A 27097-nucleotide genomic window follows, 5' to 3' on the forward strand; every position below is an offset into this window, starting at 1 on the left:
AGTGGGCTGACAGCAATGAGACAAGTCGCACCACAGGCGTCGCCCTTACCTCAGTAGTGGGCTGACAGCAATGAGACAAGTCGCACCACAGGCGTTGCCCTTACCTCAGTAGCGGGCTGATAGCAACGGACCAGACTCGGTCTTCAGTCTGGATGGTGTGTGAGCACTGCCCCAGCCGGCCTGAGCTCCAAGGCCACACCTGGAAACAGGAAAGGGAATGCTCTCATTGGCATGGCCTGGGCTTAGCGGAAAGAAAGACGTACTGGGGGTGACCTGCCCACGGAAGTAAGGAAATGGAGAACCCTCTTTGCTCTGCAACTCAGAATGCAGGTATCAGCAGAAGGACCTCTGCAGGGGCCGGGGAGATGGCTCAGTGGAATAAGTGCTTCTCTGGCAAGCGCAGGGGCCTGAGTTCAATCCCCGGTTCCGCAAAAAAAAAAAAAAAGAAAAAAAAGAAAAGAAAAGAAGGACCTCTGCAGCTTTGGGCTCGCCTACGTGCAGACAAGACCCCAGCACCCAGTCCTCACCACCCTGACTTCCACCAACGTCCATCATGTACCAGTCAATTTCATACCACAGGGGCTGGGGAGATGGCTCCGTGGAATAAGCACTTCCCTGGCAAGCGCAAGGGCCTGAGTTCAATCCCCAGTTTCAGGAAAAAAAAAAAAAATTCATACCAGAGAATCAAAAATTTTGCATTCCTCGGCTAAAATTTGACTATCACAGAGTGAGTAAATGGGGTTTGCCTTTCACAGCAACTTTCCCCTGTCCACAGGTTGTGCCTTCTATCTCTTACCAAGATTTCACTCTGGGCAAGCAGGGAGAAGAAAGTCAAAGTGTAATATCGGGGAGCAGGGATAATCAGAACACTAAAAAGTGGACTAAAGTGCCTGCTTAGGCAGGTGCAACTACCAGGCTTTGATCCCCGGCATGCAGTGCCAACCCCACCCCTGGGCACGCTGAGATGGCGACTGAGACTGGGCCTGGCGGTGCACACCTGTAATCCCAGCTCTAGGGAGGCTAGATAACTATAAGTCCGACCTGTGTAGTGAGACCCTTTAGAACCTATACTAAAATAATTAAAGAAAAAAAAAGAACACTAAAAAGTAAGCTGCAAGCGAAAGAAAAAATGGAGGAAGAGGAAGCAGGAAGGGGATGTGTTGTTGTCTGTTCATATTGCCTGCCCAGGACTCAATGCTATTCATGTCAACAGGGAATTTAGCACCTAGTGTCACCAAACGTAGCAGAAAAGCTTAACTTTTTTAAGCTTCCATATCTCCTACAGGTTAAAAATATTGCTTGGAGCACATTATCTGAACCCTATCAGTCAGGAATGTACATTAGCAGCCACTCTAGGCCTCACTCTAATCAACACCCATGGAGCCCTCTCAGCAGTCAGTGCATTTAGAAATCTCCCATTAGGCACTGCTCTCCCCCTTTACCTCACCTTACTCCAGATGACACACAAGGGATATAAATCTCTAACCAAGCAGCAAACCTCAAATGCACAGGGCTATCCCCAGACATAGCCACAGAGGGATCCCAAGGCAGCCAAACGGATCAGTGACCTCTCAAGGTCCCTGCTGTGCTATAAGAGGAACACGGTGAATACAGGAAGGACCTTAGATGGAAGAACTTTAAGAAAACATTCCTCTAGCTTAAGGGGTAGGTAATGGAGTGGGGGTGGTCCTGCCTTCTTGGGTCACATGGTGTCTCTTCTCTACGAAATGAAAAATGATTTTTCTTAGAGTGTGTGTGTGTGAGTGTGTATGTGTGTTGGGGTGATGTGTGAGGACCTCTGTAACTTTTCTAGGGAAAAAAATTTCACTAGAAGGTCCTGAACAAGGAGAGTCAAAAAGCAAAGTCAGACTCTGCAATTCTCTCCGGAATGCCAAGATCCCAGTTTTCTCTGGGCTTTATAGTCAGCCTCTTTTTGTTAACAACTACACATACTTCTGATTTCCTCCTTTAGACTGCCCAGGTTGAAAGAGAGCCTTCACTTGCCCCTGATATGGTCTCCCTGGGAGACAGGTTGTTGCCTGCAGGGGAAGGGGGCACTAAGAAACCTGATTTATAGACTCTCTAGGGACAGCACAAATTCACTAGTCGTGCCCTCTCTGGAGAGGACTGGGAGATTCCTGGACTCTTCAAAGCACAGAACAAGGTTCCTGGTGTCTTGAAGCAGCTCAGGAAGCATCTCACCAATCACAAGCGTGGCCTGGAAAAGCCGCTCTCCGAGCCTGCATCAACAGCACTACGCACTTTAGCAGCCTGAGTGTCCTTGGGCCTGAGGGACAAGAACTGACACGTGTGGTGGGTGTATCTCTACCCTCAATGGTCAAATTCATAACACATCTACATTGGAAAATAAATATACAGTGAGAATGGACATTATATAGCTCTTTAAAAAAAACTGGGGGTAGCAAGACTATTAAAATGAACAAGGCTTTTAACTCAGAATTCTAAAGCTGAGGGCAGGCAAGATAGCTCAGCAGGGGCGAGGGAACGGCCCAGTGGAATAAGCGCTTCCCTGGCAGGTGCAAGGGCCTGAGTTCAATCCCCAGTTCTGCAAAAAAACAAACAAACAAAAAAAAAAACCTGAAACTTTAAGAGTTGTGGTTATTAGATATTTTGTCTTAGCTATAGGAAAGCTAATAGAGTATCTCAATGACATGCCAATCCTGATAAAGTCCAGAGAAGCTATAGAAACTAAGTTACAGTAAATCTGAAGCTGAGATTGGGTAGAAGGGAAGGAAAAGGGAAAGTTCTGGGGCAGCACCTGGCTCAAAAGTTTTGCAAAGAGAATGTTTTGCTCCTTTCATCCCACAACAAGCATCTCTTTCTTGAAAGACAGTACATGTTCATGAAATCTCAAATAAATAGGTAATAGAGGCTTGTGTGTATAACGTTACTTGTACGATCTGCTACGGGCCTAGGTGTAGTAGAAGTCTACAGAAATAGCCATAAAACTGATATTACTGAAAAGAATTGGAGAACCAGTTATAAAAGACAAACTGTGAGGGGCCGGGAAGATGGCTCAGTAGAATAAGTGCTTGCCTAGCAAGCACAAGGGCCTGAGTTCAATTCCTGGTTCCTCAAAAAAAAAAAAAAAAAAAAAAAGACAAACTGTGAGTAATGTGGAAACAAGCCTAGAAATGGAAGGTAGAGTGACATGTGGACAGCGGCAGCAAGGAGGAGCTCAGCTGCATCCGGAGCACCAGACAGGAGGCGCCAGCCCAGAGGCACAGCGAGCTCATGCCAGCCGGCACTGCTCGGAGGCACAGCTGAGGCGCAGACGGACAGACACGGCAGCTCTGTCCAAGTCTAAAAGGCACCCTCAAAAGGAAAAGGGTGGCACAATTTTTAAAAGTACGGAGTATGTATTTTAAATCTTTTTAAAACTCCAAGCTATTATCAATATTTATATATGAAATAAATCTAGTATCAAAATAATTTGCTATCATTCTTCAATTGTAAGCAATCTGTGCCCTCAAATTGCTACACATAGTTAAAAGCTTAGTTTATACTGTTCTGGGTGTCAGAATACAGCAGATAGAAGAAAAAGATGTCACTAAAAAGGAGGTGCCAGGGAGAGCCAAAGCTATGACAGGAAGCTACTAGACTGAGAAGGCAATGTGGAGGTCACACGCGCCACAAACTGTCTACACGAATGTTGTTTTGAGCTGAAATGCAGGTCAAGGCCAGTATCTTTGCAAGGAAAACTACCCAAGCCACGATCAGCCAGAAACCTGAAGTGCTGGGGGGAAAGGAGAAGCAATGATCGGAAATGCAGTTTCCAAGTTGGTCCAAGACACTCGTAGGATGTGTCCTAGGTTTCCTGTGCTGATACGCATTCTCTGACTCAATATAAAATGTAAGACAAAAAGCAGCAAAGGCAGAAGCTTGATAAATAGAAGGGAACCTATTTAGTTCTTTTTATACAAATTAGCAATAGGAGGAATTACTAGAGGGTAGATGGAACCAGCAAAGTTCCTGAGAATAAACTTGTCATTCCCCTTCCTGCGCCACTCCCTGTGTTTTAGGAACCCATTTGCTGATACCACTAAGCACTAAGCTGCTGCTGCTGGCACTCAGAGCCTCTAAATGCTGGGAAGCAGGTAAGCAAGACACTGCTGGGCCTCTTGCACAACAACTAAATTATCAGAAAAGTTCCAAGAAAAAAGTTCCTACAGCTGCCCGCCTGGCCAGGCTCATGTCCTCGCGAGGGCTATAGCATGTGGGCATGGAGAACTTTTTCTGTTTCTTTTTTCTCTGGGAGCCTCCTTGTCCCAGATGTAGGCAAGCTGAGTCCACAAAGCAAGAGTCATGCTGTTTACCAACCTCACTGCGTTACGAAGGCCTGGCAGTGATGTAGCAACCACCACTTTTATCCTCTCTACTACTCTCTGATCATTCTCCAAACAAGCAGTAAAACACATTTTAATTATCAGCCTAATTGCTTATAAACAAAGTGGTGAAAAATTAACCTCCCTAAACAGACATCAAGTGAAAGGAGGGGGATTTTTAAATAAAATATTGGGGTCAGAACTCAACCCACAAATTTAAGGAAACATCCCAGGCCCCGTTTTTGAGTTTACGCCACATTTCAAGTGAGTGGCAGGCTTCCCAGCCACTGTCCACTCCTGTCCCAACCCAGCTGGCAGGGACAGCCTGGCGGGGCAAGCTGCATGCCAGAAGCACATAAGTGAGCTCTTTATTGTGTCATGTCTCCACTGCCCCCACTCAATGTTCTCAGCCAATCCTGGAACCCAAGGCCCACTCCACCTCCCCCACGAACTCCCAACAGACAGGATGGAACAGCAGTGCGTAAGGGAGACCGCCTCACCTTAGCCGTCCTGTCCCTGGAGCCACTCACAACGACACCCCCTTTGCAGTCCACACAGTTCACCTCCTGCTCATGAGCCAAGTACTTGATAGCAAAGGTGCTGCGAGTCTGATGAATGCCAATCTTCCCATCTCTGGAGAGAAATAAGGAGCCCACCCCACGAGCCAGTCACTCTCCTGCAGGACAAGAACCAATGTACAGAAACAGCCCAGGTCTCCAATAATGCCCCAGATTTGAAAAGCAGGAGACAAGTGCTGAGCTTCTGGATTCTTACATGTTTAGTACACTTAGGGCTGAACAGAGCTGAAATAAAACCAACTTCTCCCTGGAGAGGCCCAAGCTCAGCTTCGCTCTGCATTAAAGACTCCTCCTGTATTCCTTCTCCAGCTAATCTTGTGAACTGTTTTTTTTTGTTTTGTTTTGTTTTGTTTTGTTTTTTTGCGGAACAGGGGATTGAACTCAGATCCTTGCGTTTGCCGGTCAAGCACTTATCCTACTGAGCCATCTCCCCAGCCCCTGTGAACTGTTTTTGCTAACTCGGCTTTAAACAGCAAAATTAATTCTAAAACCGCCACCACCCCTCCTAGTCTCAATCCTCATCCCTTTGTGACTGAGACAGTGAAGTCAGAGGCAGATGTGGGGCTTCTGAAGAGGACGGAGACAGCCTTCCGCACTTACCCTCCTGCACTGATGATGTGTGAGTTGGCCAGCACAAAGTGGCAAACGTCCTCACCGTGCCCAGCAAAGACTGCCAGGGGCCGGCGGTGCACGCTGGCACCATCTGGGCGGAACTGGTAGGCCAGGATGAAATCAGCCTGGGATATGTAGAGAGAATTGCCCTCCAGTTGCATCCAAGGCATCTGGCTGCAGAGAGGGAGAAGAAAATGTAAGACTGATGCCCCGGCCTGGCCTCCCCATGGCTGACCTGCAAAGTCCCAGGCCTGCATCTCTGCCTTTCCAGGTTCCCACTCTCAGCTTCCTTCAGAGAGCTAGCATAAATCTGAGCTTTTTTTTTTTTTTTTTGGTGGAACCAGGGATTGAACTCAGGCCCTTGTGCTTGCCAGGGAAGCGCTTATTCTACTGAGCCATCTCCCCAGCCCCTATAACTCTGAGCTTTGTGGTGACATAATCTTCAAACTTTTAAAAATTTTATTTATTTATTTATTTATTTATTTATTTATTTAGTGCAGGGTCTTGCTAGGCAGCGCACACATGTAGTGATCCTCCTGCCTCAGTTGCCCCAGTGCTGGGATTGCAGGCGTGTGCGATCATGCCCAGTTTCTGTGGCCAGCCTAGTGCCACCAAGGCCGGCATGGCATGCAGTACTGGGGACCAAGCCAGGGTCACTGCACTTGCCAGGCAGGTGCTTAGACAGCCACCTATCTCCCTCGTCCAATCTTCTTCAAACTTTCCAAAAGAGAGTTGGAACTGTAAGACCAACTTAATATCTCCTTTAATTGAAGAATGCTTAATATTTGAATTAGTGGCTACCTGTATTTCTCAGCATAGGCAGAATTTAAAAAATTAAATGGCTGATATCCAGGTATCATGGCACTCTGGGAGGCTAAAGCAGGAAGACTACAGGTTTGAGTCCAGCAAGGACAGGTTAGCAACTTAGTGAGACAACATTTCAAAATAATAATAATAATAATAATAATAATAATAATAATTTGAAAGTGCTAGAAAGCAGCTTAGTGAGAAGGCCTTGGATTTAATCCCAGTACTACAAAGAAAAAAATATTGAATAGTTAGGAAGTAGAAAGGAGCAAAAGGAAATCTAGTAACATAACATTCCTTCAATCTCCAAACTGGTTGAAGTAACTCTCTTTGGTTCTGCATCTTTAGACAGATCAGTCAGAATCTGCGGGGAAACGGTAATGGAGAAAGAGAAGAGCATGCTCTGGGAAGCCCCATCCCTTTGTTCCACTAGACCAAAGGGACCATCTATAGGTCAGAGAAGTGAGGCCCTTTAAGAAGAAATGCTACTTTACTGACGAGATGCCCCTGTCCTCCCAGAGACATTCATGTATCTGTACTGGAAGGCAAGTGTGACAATGGAAAAGGAACTTCAGAACAGGGACTGCTGAGAAAGCCAGCTGTCACAGCAACTGATAAGCCAAGTTCACAAACAGCTAAAGATTTCCTTTCCAACCTGCAGGCGGAAGAAAGGTTAGAAGCCACAGGCCAGTGCCATGGCCCAGCACAAGCCTTCAGAAGAAAGAAGGCCCTGTAAGAGACTGCACTTTGGGGGGATGATGAGCCCCCTTTCCACCACAGGCAGCCCACCTGCCTTACCCTACCAGGGCCCAAGAAACACAGAGGAATAGCTGACTCATCCCAGGTACAGACACCATCACCCACTGCCAAGCCTTTCTGAGCAAACAGGGCTGTTTCTTCCCCACACTCCTCAACACAAGCGTCATGGGAATGTGGAAAAGTTCTGCAGACTGACTTGACAGGCCATTAAATGCATCTTGGACTTGGTGGTGGTAACTGAGTCTCTACCCAGGAGGCCTTCAGGAGTGTGCGCAGGTATGACAGGGCACATGTGCAAATGTGTTCAGATGTTTACATTCTCAGTCATTACGTACATTCCTCTTCAACATCCCATGCATAAGTGTGTGGCACACTCAAATTGGTAGCAAACAGGCATTGGAATTCATGAGTTTAGAGCCATCTGGTAAACAGCCATTTGCTTAGAACAAGAAACAAACCAAGTTCATACCAGGTGAATAGTAGAGAACCCCAGGGCAGCCTGGTGACTGTTTATGTGTTTATTTGCCAAACTGCTTGAAACTAGCCCAAAAAGACAACATTAAGGACAAAGCTTGATAGAGAACTAAACTCTACTCGCTGGTATTCAAAAGCACAAGTAGAAAGTGAGGCTAAAGTCCTTCATTATACAAACCTACCCTCTTTTCCATGGTTTCGTTGGCATCCGCACCACCACATAACGCACAGCAGATGATGCTAGTGACACCAGGGGACACTGGGCACAAGTGAACAGGGAAGGCTCGGCAGATGCCGCTCAGCGGATGCCTCTGCCTGCCAGCACAAGGACATGTCGCTCCTACAATGGGAAACCCATGAAGTTCTCTACTTACTACAACCAATCAGTGAGAAGCACATTTTAGATGGGGAGCCAAATGTTATCTACAGGGGGCCTGCCCATTAGCTCAGTTAAGTGACTGCTTAAACAGAATAGTCAGTCTCAGGTTGCCGTGGTTCGATCCCCAGATGCTCAAGCCATACTAGACCTGCCCTGAAGGCAACCTGAGCCAGCCAAAAAAAAAAAAAGGGGGGGGGGTTCAGTAGAATAAGTGCTTCCCTGGCAAGCACAAGGGCCTGAGTTCAATCCCTGGTTCAAAAAAAAAAAAAATTAAAACTCATGTTATCTATAAAATAATTCAGCATTGATGCAGCATAAAATTTGTGGCATTAATAGTGCCGAGGCATTGCCATACTCTTCTCATCACGAGGACAAAATCCCGAATACCGACAACTATAAGGAGAGGAGGCTTATTTGGCTCACAGCAGTCCATAGTCAGCTGGCTCCATTGCATTATGACACAGCAGAGGGGTAGAGAACAGCAAAAACTGCTCACTCACGGTAACCAGGAAGCAGGATATAAAGGAAGAGCCAGGAAGGCATGGACCCTTCCAGGCCATGCCAGATCCCACCTTCTAATGAACAGCACGTCAGCTACACCGCCCCATAATCCAGTAGCCTCCCAAACACATGAGGCTTTGGGGGTCAACTAAATCTTAATACCCATCACTTCAATTTTCTGGCACTTTGTCTAAGTTTTATCCCTATAGCATGTATGTCTACATGCTTAAATCCTATTTTCCTTTTAACAAAGTAGAGGAGTTGGAGGTAGGAATGTCGCTCGGTGACACAGCGCACTTGCCTAGCAAGTGCAAGACTCCTAATCCAGTCTCTAGCGTACCACACACACCTGTAGGAACGAGAGCTAAAGAAAGGGAATTAGTAACTCCCTGGAGCAGAAGAGTGAAAGAAAAGTAATTATAAAATAACACAGAACCTGCCTGGCAAGTGCAAGGTCCTGAGTTCAATCCTCAGTACCAAAAAAAACCACAAAAAACAAAAAACCACCAACCAACATAGATTGGATCACTGGCTTCATTTGTATCTTCTGAGGGGTTAACAGTTTGCCTATGAGTGGTGAGAATTATAAGTTTTTATTTTCTTTATGTTTACAATTCTTTATCAATATTTTATAATAAACTTTCTTTTTTTTTTTCATTTAATTTGAGCCAGGGTCTTGCTATATAGTTCAAGCTAGCTTTGAACTCACTAGGTAACGCAGGCTGGCCTCAAACTTGCAGTAATCCTCCTGTCTCAGCCTCCTGAGTACTGGGATTCCAGGTATGCACCACCACACCTGGTTTAATAAACTTCTTATAACCATAAATACATATAATTTGTTAAAATACATTTTTATAACTACTTTTTTAAATGCAAAAACAAGCTGTCCCTCTGATGCCCCCTTTGTGGCATTTAGCGACTCACCAATACCACCCCATGCCAGAGAGCCTCCCTTACACTAGAAGACAGTGTTTCACTTCCCATTATGCTCTTCTGTCCCAGAAAGCGTTAAAAGTCAGAAGACTTACCTGCATCGCCACTTCAGTAGAATTCCCTCTCGGCAGCGCCCCAGCCTCCAGTTCTGAGACACCTTCACCCGTTCCTTCACTGGGACACTGCTCATCCTACATCCAAAAGAACAAAAAATCCAGTCACTACCACACATTTGCGAGAAGAAAAAAAATTCATGGGCTTACTCAGTCAGGACTTGGGATCACCTAGGATATAACCAAATATAAATAAAGGGATTAGGAGAACAAGGAGGTTAACTCTTCTCTCCATACTTGGAGAAGCAGGAAAACCAAGGAGAAAAGCCTTCTCATTAAACTACTACGTTTCTACACTGATGCCAAAGCAATCTAATAGAAAACAGACCATAAATAGTTTGGGAACTTCTGAATGTCCATATGGGAAAAAAATGAACCCTGACCCTACACCTAACACCAAACAGGAAAAGTAATTCAAAATAGATCATAACCCTAAACAGGAAATCTGAAACTACAAGGTATTAGAGGAAAAGGGAGAAAAGCATCTCTGCCTAGGCCGACAGGCCAAGTTTTCTCAGGACACAGAAAGTAGTAACGCAAAAGAAAAATCCAATAAATCAGACTTGATCAAAATTTAAAAATATGCTCACCAAATGAATACACAAACCACACTCTGGAAAAAAAAAAAAAAAAAAAAAAAAAAATAGGTAAAAAAAAAGCACATGTCCACAAAAAAAAAAAAAAAAAATTACACACGAATGTTCAAAAAAACTTCAGTCATAATAGCCTAAAGTTGTAAACATCTCCAGCAGCCAACAGAAGAGTGGATAAATACATCGGGATAATTTCATACAATGAAATACTTAGCAAAAAAGAAGAGGAAAATATCAATAACACAGTAATGTAGATGAATTACAACAATCACACTGAATAAAAAAGCATACACAGATGAATTCATATTGTATGATTTCATCACATGAAGTTGAGACAAGGGTTAACTAACCTATAATGTAAAAATCAGAATACCAACTACCACTAGAGTAGGAAATAGACAGGACAGACATGTAAAAAACGCTCTGGCTTTATGTTCACTATCTAAACCTTGAAAAGCTTGGGTTATATAACACATATGCACTAGTTAAAAATGTATTAAATAGCTGGGCATGGGGGCACATGCTATAATCAGCACTGGGAGGCTGAGCTGGGAGGAGCATCACAAGTTCAAGTCCAGCCTAGATTAGACAGTCAATTCAAGGCCAGTCTGAATTACCTAGTAAGATCCCATCTGTAAAAAAAAGCCTTAAAAGATCTAGTTTATGGCCTGGGGAAACAGCTCAGTAGAATAAGTGCCTGCCTGGCAAGCGTAGGGTTCTGAGTTCAATTCCCAGTACCACAAAGAAAAAAAAAAATCTAATTTAAATATGAGCACTTTTCCAGGTATAGTATAATACCAACATTCTAGGCAGTTGAAGCAGAAGAATCAAAGTTTGGGCCTATTCTAACTTAGCAAGATAATTTAGCAAGACCTTATCTCAAAATTTATTTTTCTTATATCTTAGGGAAGGGTCTATAGGGTCTTCAGGGTCTCACTACTAGATCGAACTCATAGTGATCTGCCTGTTTACTGCCTCCCAAGAGCTGGGATTATAGGGGCACACCACCATGCCCAGTTTCAATTGCCGTACTTTGGGGGCAGGGCTAGCACAGCAGGCCTGAGATTGAACCCCTGGCCTCTGCGCCTGCAGGCATTTTAATCTGCTGACCTATTTGGCTGGCCCTCAAAATTAAAAAAAAAAAAAAAAGAAAGAAAGAAAAAGAAAAATTTTAAAGGAACAGAGCTATAACTTAGTATGAAGACCTTGGGTACAATTTTATTCAAATATAAATTCACTATAAATTTTTATTCTATAAATTTTCTTTAAAAATGTAACACATTAATCAGCAATATGCATATATGTTGAAATATTCAGGACTAAAGCACACTGGCTGGTATCTGTAAATTACTTTGAAATGTACAGCTAAGCAAATAATTCTAAAACCTAGGGGGTAAGCACACAAATGTTCATTGCAAAATTCATTCAACTTTTTATTTATTTTAATTTTTTGCCTAAAACAATATTGGCTAAGGAGTATAAGCAGCATTGCTTGGGTGAGAAAGGCAACAGCCCCCAGCGTCTGGGCTGCACACCAGCAGTGAGAAGGCACCATTCAGGGCTGGCTGCAGAGGGAGAAACGCTCAGAGCCTCGGAAGAGTGCACGCTTGCACAGTTTCGAAATCACGGGCAAGAACTGGCAAATGCCATCTCAGGCTGCCCATAGCTCGCCTCTGTCTTCGTCCTTGCTCTGCTGGGTCACGTACGCACACTGCTTGAGATACGAGTGATGACCGCAGCGTTGGTCCAGCAGTCCTGGCTAAGGAGAGACACACGTGTCCCCAGGCTCTACTTAAGCCATCACTCTCATCACCTTTACTGAGGGCGGGGAATTCTTGCTTGCAAGATTTTAATGGGTATATAGAAAGAATAGGGCCCGGGGAGGTATCTCAGTAGAGTAAGCAGTGAGAAGGGTTCAACCCTGTCAAGCGCAGGGCTCCGAGTTCAATCCCTGGTGCGGGGGGTGGGGGGAGAGAGAATGTTTTGGAAGGCAGAAAGATAACTAATGAATTTCTAGATAAACAGTTTTCTGCCTTCTGGCCTTATTTTATTTGCACTGAACAATTATTTTTGGTCACTAAAATAATGAATGCATGGGGTAAAAAAATATATAGTGTGAAATGTTAACAATACAAAAGTCAAGACCTTCCTCCTCTCTAAAGGGGTGTGTGTGTGTGTGTGTGTGTGTGCACACACGCACACATTACTGGTATGTGAGTATTGGTATATGAAAAAATATTCCCACATATATTCCTCACCTCTCTCTCCCTCTGCAGTACTGGGAATTGAGCCCAGGGCCTTCACACTGAGCTACAGCCCCAACATTTTGTTTATTTTTTATTTTGAGACAGGGTTTCACTAAGTTGCTAAATTGTCCAGGTTGGGTTAGCGCTCCTAGTCCTCCTGCTTCAGCCTCCCAGAGTGCTGGATTTATAGGCATGGATCACCAAACCTGGCTTCTCTGTTTAATTAAAAAAAAATTGGCATATTATTCCACATATGGCTTTCCTCATTTTACCATATATTTTGAGAATCACCCCACAATAATGACTTTAGATCCATCTCACTCTCTTTAATAGGTGCACAAGATTCCATTGTGTGACTCTACCATATTCTACCATAATTTATTTACCAGCCAACTACTTATTGGTATATATATTGCTTCCAGACTTTTGACATTATAAACAATGTTGGAATAAGTGCTTTTATATGCAAAGAAAAATATTAGAGATGGTACTGAACGGGTAAAGGAAATGGTGCATCTATAATTTTGGCAGACGTGGTACTGACAAATCGCCAAGATGATAAACCAACTTTCACTTCAAACAGCCTATTTTAGTGTTTATTTCTAAGTATCTTTGATTTTCTTCCATTAAAAAAAACAACAACACTTTTTAAAGTTTGAAATAACTTACAGAAAAGCAAGGAAGGGGCCGGGGAGGTGGTTTAGTGGAATAAGTGCTTCCCTGGCAAGCACAGGGCCTGAGTTCAATCCCCTGTTCTGCCAAAAAAAAAAAAAGAGAGAGAGAGAGAGAAGAAAAGCAAGGAAGGGCTGGTCACGGTGGCACATGTCTGTAATCCCAGTACTCAGGAAGCTGAGGCAGATGATTAATGTGAGTTGAAGACCAACATGGGCTACACTGTGAGTTCAAGTCCTGCTTGAACTACATAGTAACACCCTGTCTCAAGAAAACAAAGCAAAAATAGATCACACCCCCCCACCGAAAAAAAAGGAAGAAAAGCACAGAAGACTCAGCAGGCACGGTGGCACACGCCTATAATCCCAGCACTTGGGAGGCTGACATAGGAGAATGGAGAATCGTTGTGAGGTTGAGTCCCGCCTGGGCTACAAAGTGAGCTCAAGGCCAGCCTCAACTGCAGAGTGTGATCCTGTCTCAAAAAAAGGAGGGGACATGCCTCCCCACCAGGGGGGCTTGCTGAGAGGGCACTTGGGTATGGTGGTGCGCACCTGTAATCCCAGCACTTGGGAGGCTGAAAACAGGAAGATCACTATGAATCCAACCTATGTAGTAAGACTCTATAAACCCTGTACTAAATACATTTTTAAAAAACGAAAAAAAGAAAAGAAAGCTATGATTGGAGCATTAGAAATCTGAGGCCAGCATGAACAACTCAGAAAGACCCTGTCTCAGAATTAAAAAAATAAATAAAGATGTGAGGATATAGCTCATTTGTAGGGTACTTGCCTAGGATTTGAGAGGCCCTAGATCTAATCCCCAGAGTTAGAAAAACAAAAGCAAAGGGCCAGGGAGATGGCTCAGTGGAATAAGTGCTTCCCTGACCAGCGCAAGGGCCTGAGTTCAAACCCTGGTTCCATCAAAAAAAAAAAAAAAAAGAAAGAAAGAAAAGAAAAACAAAAGCAAAAATACAGGTATAGCATGTAATAAATCATTATAAAAAGTTATTTTTACATAAATAAAACGTAGGTGTTGGGAAAACTGGCTGTCTGCATGCAGAAGACTGAATCTAAACCCAGATCTTTCATCATGCACTAAGCCAAAATCAAAAACGGATCTAATATCTAAATACTAAAACAGAAATACTTAACCTGTAGCGGGAAGATCAAATAAGTAAAACTCTTGAAGACACAGACATGGGTAAAGACTTTCTAAACAGAACCCTAACTGAACAAGAAATACCCTCAGAAATCAAAAAACGGGATATCAAACTAAAAACCTTCTGCACAGCAAAGAAAGCAAGCAACAGAGTGAAGCAACAACCTACAGAATGGAAAAAATTGTTGCCAGGAGTTCCTCAGACAGGGAGCCAATACCTAGAATATCCAAAGTACTAAAGAAAGACCCTCCCCCAAATAAAAGGCCCAATCACAAAATGGGCAACTGAAATTCACAGCTATTGGGCCAGGGAGATGGCTCAGTGGAATAAGCGCTTGCCTGAAATTCACAGCTATTTCTCAGAAGTACAAATGGCCAACAGATACTTGGAAAAGTTCAATATCTCTGGCAATTAGAGACATGCAAATTAAAACAACATTCAGAAAGCTGAGGCAGGAGGATCCCACCAAGTTCAAGACCAGCTTGGCCTACACAATAAGTTCAAGGCCAACTTTAACTACAAAGAGACACCTTGTTTCAAAAGTGAAAACAAAACAGTACTAAAATTCCACCTTACTCCAGAAAAAAGGCTATCACCAAAAATCAAGTAACAACAAAGGGTGATGCACAGTGGTGGAGGGTTAAAAGCAGCCTTGTCCATCACAGATAGATGGAGAAAGAAAATGCGGTGTCTATACACGACAGAGAACTACTGCGCCACGAACTGCAAACCCGAGTCATCTGTAGGAAAATGGAGGCACCCTGGGAGTCAAGTGAGGCAAATCCGACACCCAAGCGTGAGTACTGCATGGTCTTTCTTAGATGAAAAACTCAATATACAGGGCCGGGGAGATGGCTCAGTGGAATAAGTGCTTCCCTGGCAAGTGCAAGGGCCTGAATTCAATCCCTAGTTCCACCAAAAAACCCCAAAACCTGAATATATAAATACAGAACAAAATAAAAGACAGCAGGAAGTAGGGAGGCAGATCTTTTGCAAGTGGGGAAGGGTCTGAGATAAAGAGGGAGGAGGTGATGAAGAAAGAAATTAAGATGTGCTGTGTACATGCACCAACTCCCCACTAGGAATGTGAGCATTATGACCACACACTAATAAAAAATCAAAACTGAGGAAAAAACACGTGTAGTAGTTACTATTCATGAACGGTGTCATCACTAAAGCGAAGCAAATAACCATTTATATCTTTCTCATTAATTTACTTATGACTTCCAGAAACCGCTCCTCTTGTATCAACTGTTCCATCTTTCAAGCTGGATGGTTGGGCCTGGTTACACACAAGGACACAGGTTTGGTTTTGTTCTGCTTCTGCAATGCTGGGGCTCAGCCAGGGCCCCAGCCACACTGCCCAAAGACTGTGGACACACAGACTAACGCTAAGCTCTGACTGAACTGTCCCAGTTGGTGAATGTGGCCCTGGTTTCAACCTGCACTGCCAGATGGAAGAAGAACTAAAGACAGGAAGATTGACCAAAAGAAAGAACTGACCTCTAAGTGAAAAAGAACAGGCTACCCTGCCGCCTCTAACTGCACACCCTCTTAGTTATAAGGGTGATCATTTCTAGTTACACATCTCCTCTTGAGTTAGGTCTAAATTAAGGTCTGACAGTAAAACGTTTTTAAAAAGGGAATATTCTAGATCATAGCAGGAAAAAAAGAGGAAAGAATGGACACTTCCTGCAGAAGGACAAGGACAACGCTTTTCTCCCCAAGTCACTTAACTGCCATGTAGTGACACTTCATTGAGGGCCCAAACACTCCCGAGGGCCTGATCATAGCAGTAGAGTACTTCAGAAGCTGCTACCAAACAGCAGGCGCAGGCATCTTCTCCCAAGGTGAACGCCACCTGGCTGCAGTACCTCATACAAATTTTGATTTAAATGGTTCCTTTTGGCTTTGACTGGAGAAAGTTATCACTTTGTTAAAAGCACCTTAACAATTCAACTATCTCATCCCTTGCCCAGCCATCTTTGAGGGTCCCTTTCCCCAGCTGGCAGCCAATCTATGTATATTTTTATTGGCCTCAGCACATGAAAATTCAGGAACTTTAAAAAAAAATCTACTTTCTCTGAAAACCAGTATCTCCCTACGAGAACCCGGCATTATCCAGGTAATGGCAGTCAGCCGAACCAGGCAGCAGCAGCAGCAGCAAAGGGCCTGACAGCACAGAGCCAACGCTCCTGCAAGCCTCTAGACCCACACTATCACCTCCGCGAGGCCTCTAGCCTTCTGCTTCTCCAGTCGCTGATGTAAAATGAGGGTGCTCCCCACAAAACAAATGATTAGTGCCCTGGGAACAAATTCTCCTTGGCTGTTTAAGCATAGAAGCAGCTCTAACCTGGCCCATGGGCCTGGCCCAACTGCTGTTTTCCCAGCCCTCCTTCTCTCGCCTCAGGCTCATTTTTCCACTTCGTTCACTCCCTCTCAGCTTTCCAGCACTTAGTCACCATTGGAGTCTGACCGCATTCCTGGGTCCACAGCCTCTTTCAAACAAAAACAATACAACATGCACCTACGGTAAACGATATGGCCCCTCGGACCCTTGGCGAGTGAGTCCAAGGGAACAGAAATCAATCTAGACAATTATGCTGGGATGCCCTTTCATCTCCCCTCTCCTCATCCCACCCCAAACCAAAAGCAAATAAATCAACCTGGTCTGAAGAATGATGGTTGGGGCAAAGGGGGAGAAATATGAGTAAAACCGAGAGAGTATATCCGATCCATAGAATCTCTTAGATCAGAAAGCTCCCAGAGCACAGAGCAGCATCTCTCTCTGCCCATCTGTAAGCCCAAGCCCCCTGATGTCACAGATGCTGCCTCGTTATATGATGGCACAGCAGCCATAAGCATAGACCCATGCTGGCTTGCAAGCAATTAAGGAAGTATAGGTACAGCACCAGATCTTTTCTTTTCTTTTTCAGTACCGGGGACTGAACTCAGGCCCTTGTGTTTCCAGGCAAGCGCTCATCCTACTGAGCTATCTCCCTGGCCCCTTTTCTACAGCACCAGATCTTGTGGAAGGGCACAGCGCCATGCAGAATGATGCTAGGGGGTTTGGAACTTTAACTTAACACATTTCAATTTCTTGATTTCTTTGATCTTCCTTCCCCAGAAAGCAGATTTAGACCTTTATTACATGTATCCACCAGTTTTCTCCCAATACTAAAAAGCTGGCTTTAGAATACTGGTACCAGGGGCCGGGGAGATGGCTCAGTAGAATAAGTGCTTCCCTGGCAAGCTCAAGGGCCTGAGTTCAATCCCCGGTTCCAGAAAAAAAAAAAACCTCTTAGCATAGTGGTACCTAAGCAGTCCAAGGGAAGAACTCATCATTTATATTTCCATTTGCCGCAGCAGCAGGGGTCCATAATTAAGGTCCCCCCAAAATGAAAACAATGAAAAAATCATTCAGTCATGTTACACTGCTAACTCTTCTGCCCCAAAGCAGGAAAAGCAGAGCGAAGCAAGATTGCAGGAGACACAGGAATGTGAGGACGGGACTGTGCACAGGAGGACACAAAGCCAAGGGTGAGTCGACACCTCCCTGAAGGCCCTAAGTGCCAACCCACTTATCCACCGGCCTCACACTCCACGTTCCTCACTACACAACCAAATGCCAGCCACTCCTCTTTTCTCCATTCATCTCTATTCTGTATCTTCCCCTACAGGACCAGCACCAGTCCACCCTGTCCCTGAAAATGCTTGCACCCTTTTTCTAGGGACTTCAAATTCAGCCTTCCTTCCAGATCAGCTAACATCTTGACTCCCTGACTTCTCCAAACATTTCCATCTATGCCATCTGATCCCTTTCACTGAAGCTACCATAAACTTAGGCATTGCTAGCTTTTACAGCTAAATCTCTTACTTGTCCAATTAGTCATAAATTTCATAAGATCTAGTCTTAAACCTGTAAGTATTTCTAAAAGTAGCTCTCAGACTCTGCAGACCAGTGGTAAACCAGGGCCCCTAAACATGTGCCATCAGACTTTAAACAATGTATAGAATTTTTTTTGCGGGGGCAGAACCAAGGATCAAACTCAGGCCCTTGTGCTTGCCAGGGAAGCGCTTATCCTACTAAGCCATCTCCCCAGTCCCAATGTATAGAATTTATCCTCTCATCCAACCATCAACATTTTTACAGATTTCTGGCCGATACTAAGACACACTGAGACCCACGATACAGTTTGCTGTAAATAAGAGGAAGATCATATTCAGAGTAATAATGAGTGGCCGGTCTGATCCTCACGTGTGGTGCAGGACCCGCCCCCGGGGTGTGCTGAGACAGTGATTAAGACTGGGCATGGTGGTGCGAACGCGCCTGTAATCCCAGTGCTTGGGAAACTGAAAACGGGAATCACTACAAGTCAGATCTACATAGTGAGACCCTGTAGACCCTGTACTAAATACATTTTTTTAAAAATGTACTTTTTCTCAAAGGATATAAGAGAACAGGATCAGGCCACTAAACAGTTATGCTGAAACTCCAACATACCCAAGGAAGAACAAGTAAAGTGTATAAATAATCACAGGCAGTGTATTCAATTTTCTGAAACACTTCTCCCTGAGGCACTAAATTGCCCACTGTTGGTTCAAACTTGAGAACCTCCTGCCTCAGCCTCCCAGAGAGCTGGGATCTATTACTATGCCTAACCGAAACTTTTTAAGGGACTGTCACCTTTAATGTACTTTCAAATTTTAGCATCCTATAAAACTATGTCTCTGACACAAGAAATAAGAACCACGGTCCTAGAAGAATAGATAGAATTGCTTAAACTTAAGCAAGAGTTTTCAAAATGTATGGTTGTTTGGCATGTCACACTTCCAACAATACTTGTAGCTTCAAAAGATCTTCCTAAAAATATATAGTATACCACATCTCCAAGAATTTAGCTAAAGCCTCCAAATCATTATGCTACAGAGACTCTAGGGGAAAAAAATCTAAACAGCTAAGTAACTTAAGGCATCTGCTCATCAAAGTTGTCCAGAGCAGGTTTAGAAGCACTGGATAGGGCTGGAGAGATAGCTCAGTGTAATAAGTGCTTGGGTCCTAAGTTCAATCCCTGGTACCACCAAAAACAAAAAAAGCAGCAGCACTGGGTATAACCCTGGTTCTTTGTGCATGTGACCTTAAGAGTTGGGCCATGTTCATACGCATTTCCTCCTGCCATTGGCTAGGTTCTGTAATTCTCGAGGCATCTGACCAGTATGTGTGTTCTGCAAGAGGTTAAGAGATATTAAAGCGGGGAAACTCGATACAACCACAGCATTTGAGACAATGCTGGCTGAAACAATACAGGACTCCTCAGTGCCTTCCATGGACCAATGCACACTGTGCTCCCCAAGAGAGGGGCTGTGGTGCACAGCATTTTCCACACTCGCTGGATTACGGAATTATTCAAGAATCATACAAGGGGCCGGGGAGATAGCTTAGCAGAATAAGTGCTTGCCTGGTAAGCACAAGGGCCTGAGTTCAAACCCCAGTTCCACCCCACCCCCCCAAAAAAAAACCATACAAGACAACTTTCAGAAAGGTTGATCTAGCACTTTCTGATAATAAACAACCTCAGGAAAGGTGTCACTGTTATTTTGTGAACAGGCTCCCCTTCAGAGCTATGAACTAAAGCACTGGCAGACTCAGAGGGAGACTGTTCTCTGACCTTCAAAATGACTTTTTCCCTGGACGTCCCAGCTGAAAACTGAGGAATAATTACACTACTCTGCTTCCCAGAATTGCTTTTTATTGTTTTTAATCCTGAAACTAAGTTTCATATTAATCACCAAAACAGGTTCTAAACCCAGTGGCCAGACTGCAAAATCCCTGGTGTCCTCCCAGCCTGGATGAAGGGATGGAGAGAACACGAACCGGACGCCACCCAGCCAGTTCTCACATCTCCAGTTTCTAGGTCCCTGGGACAGTCAGACTGCAGCCAAAACAAGGCTGCAGGAGCTGTCCTCTCAGCTACCAACTTCTGGAGGCTGACCCCTCTGAGCACACAGCACCCAGGTCTGAATCCTCATTCACCTTTTCTGAATCTGGACTTTCAAAAGGAACACTGAAGGAAATGCCAGGTCAGGGCAAGGAACTCCAGGGAAAAAAGGAGAAGTATTTGAAGACTACTGCCCTTTCTCTAAAGAGAACAATCCATTACAGTTAGTGAGCAGCGGAAATATTCCTTTTAGTGGAACAGCTTTCCAGGAAAAGTATCTCAATGTATTTACTATAAAACAATTTAATTTCCCTGTCCCATCACCTGCCACCCCATTCCCATCCCCCCGCTCCCAAACCCACAATCTGTGGATTTCCTCTCATTCTTGGCAGAGTTACCAGAGGAAATATAATACCCCCTTCGGACTGTTTCCAACAGCTGCTGGAACAAGAGGGGGAAGCTGGGGTAGCCCTCCAAAGCTGCCTCTAAAAATGACCACTCCACTTTCCAAACCACATGGCCAGTGTGCATTAAGACTTCTCTTTACCACCTCCTTAAAGTGGGGGGAGACCATGAAACCAGGAGTCCCAGTCCAAAATACTTCTCTCCAGCCCATCTGCTGTTTCTCAAGCTGAAGCTTCTGTACAGTAAGTTATTGCTCTACTCAGCTATATCTTGCTTAGCATATACTTCAGCATCAATCCTCTAATTCATAGGGATAGTAATTTTTGTTTCCTTGTTTTTTGTCTTTTGGGATTTTTTGAGACAGGGTCTTGGTATGTAGTGCAGGCTGGCCTTGAACTCACAATGTAGCCCACGCTAGCCTTGAACATGCTGCAGTCCTCTTGCCTGAGTGATAGATTCATGGCCTTGTACCACCAGACTTGGCTATTTGCTTATTTAGCCTACCAATTTCCAAATAATATTTCTCATCAAACTCCTGTTCTTGTCTCAGCCCACCTGTTCCAAAATGGTCTACTTTTCTGTACACAAATCCCCTTCAGGTCAAGAGACTTAAAAGAAATCTAAGAATAAACTCTCAATGTCTCCATGGTATCCCTGGCTCAGTATCATTCCATACCTTTCCACTCTATCTAGAAAAGCCCATCTCAGGGCCACAGAAAGCTAGCAAGCCTCCAGCCCTTCAGCTGAGACCACCAACGAAGGAGTTCATGAATGTCAGCGGGGGGCACTGCAGCAGCATCTCTCTCTGCCAGACAAAATGGACAGAACCCCCAGCATCATTCCCAAAGGTGATGGCTGGGGTTGAGTGAAGACCGTGAAAACTGTACAAAAGTCAGGGGAGAAAATACAATGCAAGGAACGATTAGGAATCAGGAGCAGGACAAGGTGGAGGGATGAACTGGCTGACCCCAAATGTCTTTTCCATCTCTAACTCCTATGATTCTTTGACCTCCAATTTTGTGCTGTGGACAAGGAATGGAAAGTCAATAGACATGGTGATGTTTTGAAAGAGCCTGGCAGTCTGCTCTTGTCATTTAGTGGCCTTTCCATGTATTTTTTAAAGTGTCTCTAAGCCCTGTCTTCATTTCACAGTTGTCACCTTTCTCAGCAATTTGAGCTCATGTCAAATACCAAAAAAGAAGGACAAAAAGCAAGAATGTGCTGGCAATTAATTGTGAGCTAAAGAGGGGCAAGCACAGGGGCCCATTGGGTGGCCCAGACTTCCAGGGAGGGCAATGTGGACAGTTGGGAGAAAATGAAGAACGGACTCAAAGTCGAGGTGAGGCATCTAACCCTCTACAGAGAGGTCAATTTTTTCTCCATATAGTCTTATACTCAGTTTTAGATACAACTCAAGTAGTCACGTAATTTAGGATTTATACACTTGGGGTCTGTGGTTCAGGCTGACCCAAAATTAACAATTCTCCTGCCTCAGCCTCCCAAGTGCTGGTATTAGAGGTGTATGCCACCAACCTTAGCTCATACACACACTCGTAATTAGCACAATCATCTTACTTCCCTTGATTACAACTCAAGTTCCATCTGAATCCTGTTCACCTTTCAGTAAGACTTCAAAATAAAAGTAGTTTCCTGAAAAGAAAACTAAATCTTTGTATTATCAACCTCTTCTGATGGTTGATACTTCTGAGAAATGTTTGTGAAGAATCAGTTCCTACAGATGGGTGGAGGTAATATTCATTTTCACTAAAAATTCAAAATCTTATTTTCTATTTTTCCTCCTGATCTTAATTTTCAAAATTTATAGAACCTGGCCTCAAAAAAGAGTATACCTGCATTTCTTACCATTGCATGGTTAGGAGCCAGGACCAGAGGTAATCCAATGCCTGAGTCAACCCAGAAATAAGGCTGTCATAGCAAAGCTATTCTTTTCTATATGAAACTCCCAATAATTTTGAACAGAAATCTGTATACATACTCAGTAACCTCACTGCCAGCTGGATTTCAGCAGCCAAGCTTGATCTTCACCTAAGATGAAGATTCTAAAAACAGAAACCTGCAGGTAAGAAGGAGTAATGAAATATTTGCAGGGACATCTTTCCAGGAGGAATGCCTGCAGACTCCGGGTCTCTGCCTTCAAAATCAGAACCTCACCTCCAACCATTCGAACTGGAGAAGCGTACAAGTCATGGCCGCTTCTACACTGCCGTGGTCCAGTGTAGAAGGTAGTGAATGCCCTAGAACATTTCCTGTTTCCACAGATATATTCTTTATTTTTAGCATGAAAACTGAACTGTATTTTTATTAACTCACAGAGCCATTAAAGAGAGAGACCTTCACAAAACAACTGAAGAGAACATATCCAAGGACAGAAGCTTTCAGTAAACTACAGCAAATAAGTGCCTCCCCACCCTAAACTGATGCAGAACAGGGAAGCAGGAAACCTAAGCTACTTTGAGTTGCTTTTTTCAGATAATCACAGTTTAGGTCTTAAATGGAACCAGTTAGCAGTGGCCTCTCCATTCAGTTTGGAAAGGAAACTTTGTGCTTTCTGAGAGAGAAAAAAGCACTTAGGTGCAAACATTTTAAAACAAGCAAACACATTCTGCTTATCTGTGTCTACCCCTCCACTCTGGACGTCAGTCATCACTGAAATAGATACCCCAGCCCCAGCCCCAGAGAGCGCCAAGGCCAGCACGGCTGAGGAATGAGCTCGGGTGCCGGCAAGCACCGCCGCAGCCCTACTCTCCAAGCACCTACTGTTAATTCAAGGCCAACCTAACACAGGCAAAGCAAGGGAGCTCCCAGGTACTGACGCGTAAAGTACAACTCCTAAGCACAGAGTCCCGGGCTCACTCCCTGGTACCACAATAAACAAATAAATAGCAATGAGATTCCTATTTGATTTTACTGTATCTTTTTTGGCTGAATTGTTTAGGGGAGGTTTATTTTTTGGTTTTGGTGCTGAGGACCTGAGCCCAGGGCTCCCGGCTTGCTAGGCAGGCATTCTGCCGCTGAGCCAAATCCCCAGCCCTGAGATTCCTATTTGAAAATACTGTGTGTAGCACTTGATTAGGGAAGGCAGGGATCAGGGAAGCCTTTTATAACATAGGAACAGCAAAGGTATTTTTAACATAAGGTTATATGCACAGATACATAGTTTTTCTTTTTTCTCTTACTTATACTTTGCAATGAGCTCTCTCGCCAGCAAACAGTGTCCTTCTGGCATACAGCCTGATCATGTATCTGCAGAGCGACATTCCACTTTTGTTCCTGCACAGTGAGCTAAGTTAGCTTTTCCTCCTATTCTTTAGGGACAACTTTAAAATACTGCCATAGAAAACATGGCCTTGGTTTTTATTATTTTATTCAAGGTATTTCTATTCCCTTCAAACCTCATAAATCCCTCAAAGAGATTTTTAGTCGGATCACTGACTCAAACCATCTTTGTGTTCATTTAAAAAAAAAAAAAACAAGAAACTCAGGATACCTATTAGTGTTCACTGTTTGGGGAAGAGGCCTAAAGGGAAGCAAATTATTTGTTTGTGGTTTTAAAGAGGCCCAAATGCCTTCAAGCACAGGCATAAGACCATTAACAAATCACAAGGAACCAAAGCAGTTCATCTTACTCAACAGAGCTATGATCAGTTAGGAAGAACCTCACCGCACAGGGCTTGCCCAGGGCCAGGAGGTCAGTAAGCCTTAGCAGTCTGTGTTCCTGAGAATCAGAAGGCTCTTAACAGCAAGTGCAGGCCCTAAGCCCACGGTTGTGCTGTCACATTTGTGAAAACATTCAGGACAGGTGAGACTAAACTGTGTGTGTGTGTGTGTTTGTGCGCGCGCGTTCCCTCCTACTGTTTATGAAACAACCATTGCCACTCTTGCATATACAATCTGACTCGAAGAGAAGTCAAACAATTTAAAAGTTCTGTTTTATGACAGTGTATTGAGTGCCTACTGCTGAGCACTGTACACGCTAGCACTCTACAGTTAGGCCTCATTTTACTACATATTATTCTTTACATATAATAAAACTCAGAGCCAGTGAGGTTACACTGCTTCTAACAAAATTAAGTTCGGTGCTGTGCTTACAAAAATGTATCACTTATTCAGTCTGTGGTGAATTAATCCACAGCACAAAGAGTAGCCCCACGCTGTGAAGGCAGCCACCCTCTTGCAGTGCTTTGGGCCCAGGGTCCACGCACCTGGGGACTGGGGTGCTCACCTTCTGTCTCCACGGATGACAAATACAGCACCTCTCCTGGCAGTACAGCTTCTGCAGCTGTCCAGAAGCAGACCACACTGGTCAACACCCTCTCCACCTGCTGTAACTTGCGCAACTTGCCCTCAACACAGAAAGCCAAGCAGTGACCCTGTTCTTTATCAAACGCTACGGCAAAATAACTTAGCTGAAAGGCAGGTGATACCTCACATTAAAATGAGGTAAAAAAATCTAAACATACATGCCCAATAAGTAATAAAGCTGTAATACTGTCTGGTAGTCTCAAAGCACTTTACACTATAAACTTATTTTCACTGTATTATTATTCCCACTATCAAAATGTAGACTCATTTCCACTACCTCTGTTTTAGAAATGTTAAAAGAGAGAAAAAAAAGTCCACCCACCCATTCATCCATCCATCCATTCATTCACTCAACCCCTGTAAGGTGCAACAACAGAAAGCCAACTTTGCCTTGGTTAGGCTGGGGTCCAGTCATTTTAGTTAACTTCCCTTATGAATCAACAGATAATATTCTGTGAAAGAAAGAACTTCTCTGATAAGAAAGGAAGAGAAAAAAATACTATCTTTGTCGGTAACAAGATTGCGTCACCCACCACCAAACCCAAGGAATCACTATCAACAAAATCACACTAGACCAGAAAGTTATACAAAGTGATCAGATTCAAAATTTACAAAAATTACAATAATCCCATATATCAATCATACTCTGCTGGAAAACACAGACTGCATTTGCAATGAAAACAAAATACACAAAATATTAAGAAACCGTAAGAATAAATTCAGCAACAGACACATGAAAATTTTACAGTGAAAAACCACAGAAACCTCTGAAAAGGTACATAATTTTTGTGGGTAACTGAGTAGAAATAGGCGTGTACACACACACACACACACACACAATAAATAGTAATCTAACAAATCAGACTCTATCAAAAAGCAACAATTTTTAAAATGGTATGGAAATGGAAAATATATCAACAGAACAAAATGGACAATGCATATATAGAGCAAATACACACTTATAACATACTTATATAGGTATATATAAAATTTATAACATACTTTATATAGGTATATATAAAATTAATATATGGCAAAGTTAGCTTCCTACATCAAAAGAAATAAAAAAAAAAACAAGCATAACAAAAGTATAATTAACCAACTACTAAAACACAGTAAACCGAATTCACTTTTTGCACCTAAACAAATATTGAGACTATTAACTATTTCTAAAAATCAAGTTGTAAGAAAACCAGTAGGAAATCTAAGAGATTAGTCTGTGAAGAACTATGAATTTCACAGCTTTGAGGACAAGAATAAAAAATAAGACTGGCAGATTACAGTAACGTATAAAACTTCTATGGGATAAAAACTGTAAAATAAAAACTGGAAAAATATTTGCACCTAAGACAGACTAAACCAACATCAGAGACCTACAAAGCTTCCAAACGTAAAGAAAAACATCTGGAACCTAACACTAAACAGAAAAGGGTAGGAGGAGGATCTCACAGGTGAAGCAAACCCAAAGGAAAATAGCTATCCTGGTCAGTGGTAAAAGGGTGCGAATTAACACAACTCGGACATTTCCCATTATCCGCTAACGTAGCAGAAATACTTTAAAAGTTCTCACGAGATTGCTTTCAATTACTTTTTGCTGGTATAACTTGATCCAACACCCTTGTAAGCCATAACCTTTGATCTAATAACACCTATTTTAGATTTTATCCTAAGGACCAATTTAAAAAGCTAACGATGGCAGGTCGTGACTTCTGAGTAAGCTTCACTTGGAAACGCATCCAATTATCACCTACGACAGGGTGACAACTACAGGGGAGTGCAACTGTAATTTTTTAATGTAAAGTTTTCTAGAGTTGGTAACATTATGGACTTTCATGTTTTAAACACGTTAATGCTCCTGTGGCGCACCGCGGGCCGAAGCTGCCGCCGCCGCCCGGCTCGGGCGGGCTCCCGCGCCTGCGCCAGGACTCGGAGGCCTGCGCCTCACCCCTTTACGCCACCGTGGGGAGCGAGCGAGCGAGCGAGCGGCCGGCCGGACGACCGACCGACAGACCGACAGACCGACCGACAGACCGGCGGCTGGGGCGGGCGCTTACAGGTCCGTGCCGAGCCGCGAGAAGCCGGCGTTGAGAGAGGCCCGCGCGATGCGGCGCCACGGCGGGTCGCAGCTGGTGACGCGCCGCAGCGCGCGACACACCTGGGCCAGGCGGCCGAGCGCGCGCGCGTCCAGGTAGGAGCAGACGAGCAGCAGCAGCTCCTCGGGCAGGCGCCACAGCGCGGGCCCCTCGGCCTCCTCCGCC

General features: G+C 44.0%; 1 protein-coding gene across 5 annotated transcripts in view; it reads right to left on the reverse strand.

Annotated features, from left to right (window-relative positions):
- Window positions 1-27091, reverse strand: part of Fbxw4 (F-box and WD repeat domain containing 4) — an 83010-nt gene extending 55919 nt beyond the window's left edge. For 3 of the 5 annotated variants that reach the window (XM_023715559.1, XM_023715562.1, XM_023715563.1), the window contains exons 1-5: window positions 26894-26974; window positions 9485-9580; window positions 5525-5710; window positions 4847-4979; window positions 105-199 (exon numbers count right to left, since the gene is read on the reverse strand). In XM_023715559.1, the coding sequence (XP_023571327.1) occupies window positions 105-199; window positions 4847-4979; window positions 5525-5710; window positions 9485-9579 (509 nt within the window). In that variant the 5' untranslated portion in view covers window position 9580; window positions 26894-26974. Of the gene's footprint in view, window positions 1-104; window positions 200-4846; window positions 4980-5524; window positions 5711-9484; window positions 9581-26893 lie in introns of all 5 variants that reach the window. The other 2 variants (XM_023715561.1, XM_023715564.1) reach the window with 1 other exon arrangement.
- Window positions 27092-27097: the final 6 nt, after the last annotated feature.

The sequence above is a fragment of the Octodon degus genome, unplaced genomic scaffold, assembly GCF_000260255.1.
Source record: "Octodon degus isolate 3935 unplaced genomic scaffold, OctDeg1.0 scaffold00042, whole genome shotgun sequence".
NCBI lineage: Eukaryota > Metazoa > Chordata > Mammalia > Rodentia > Octodontidae > Octodon > Octodon degus.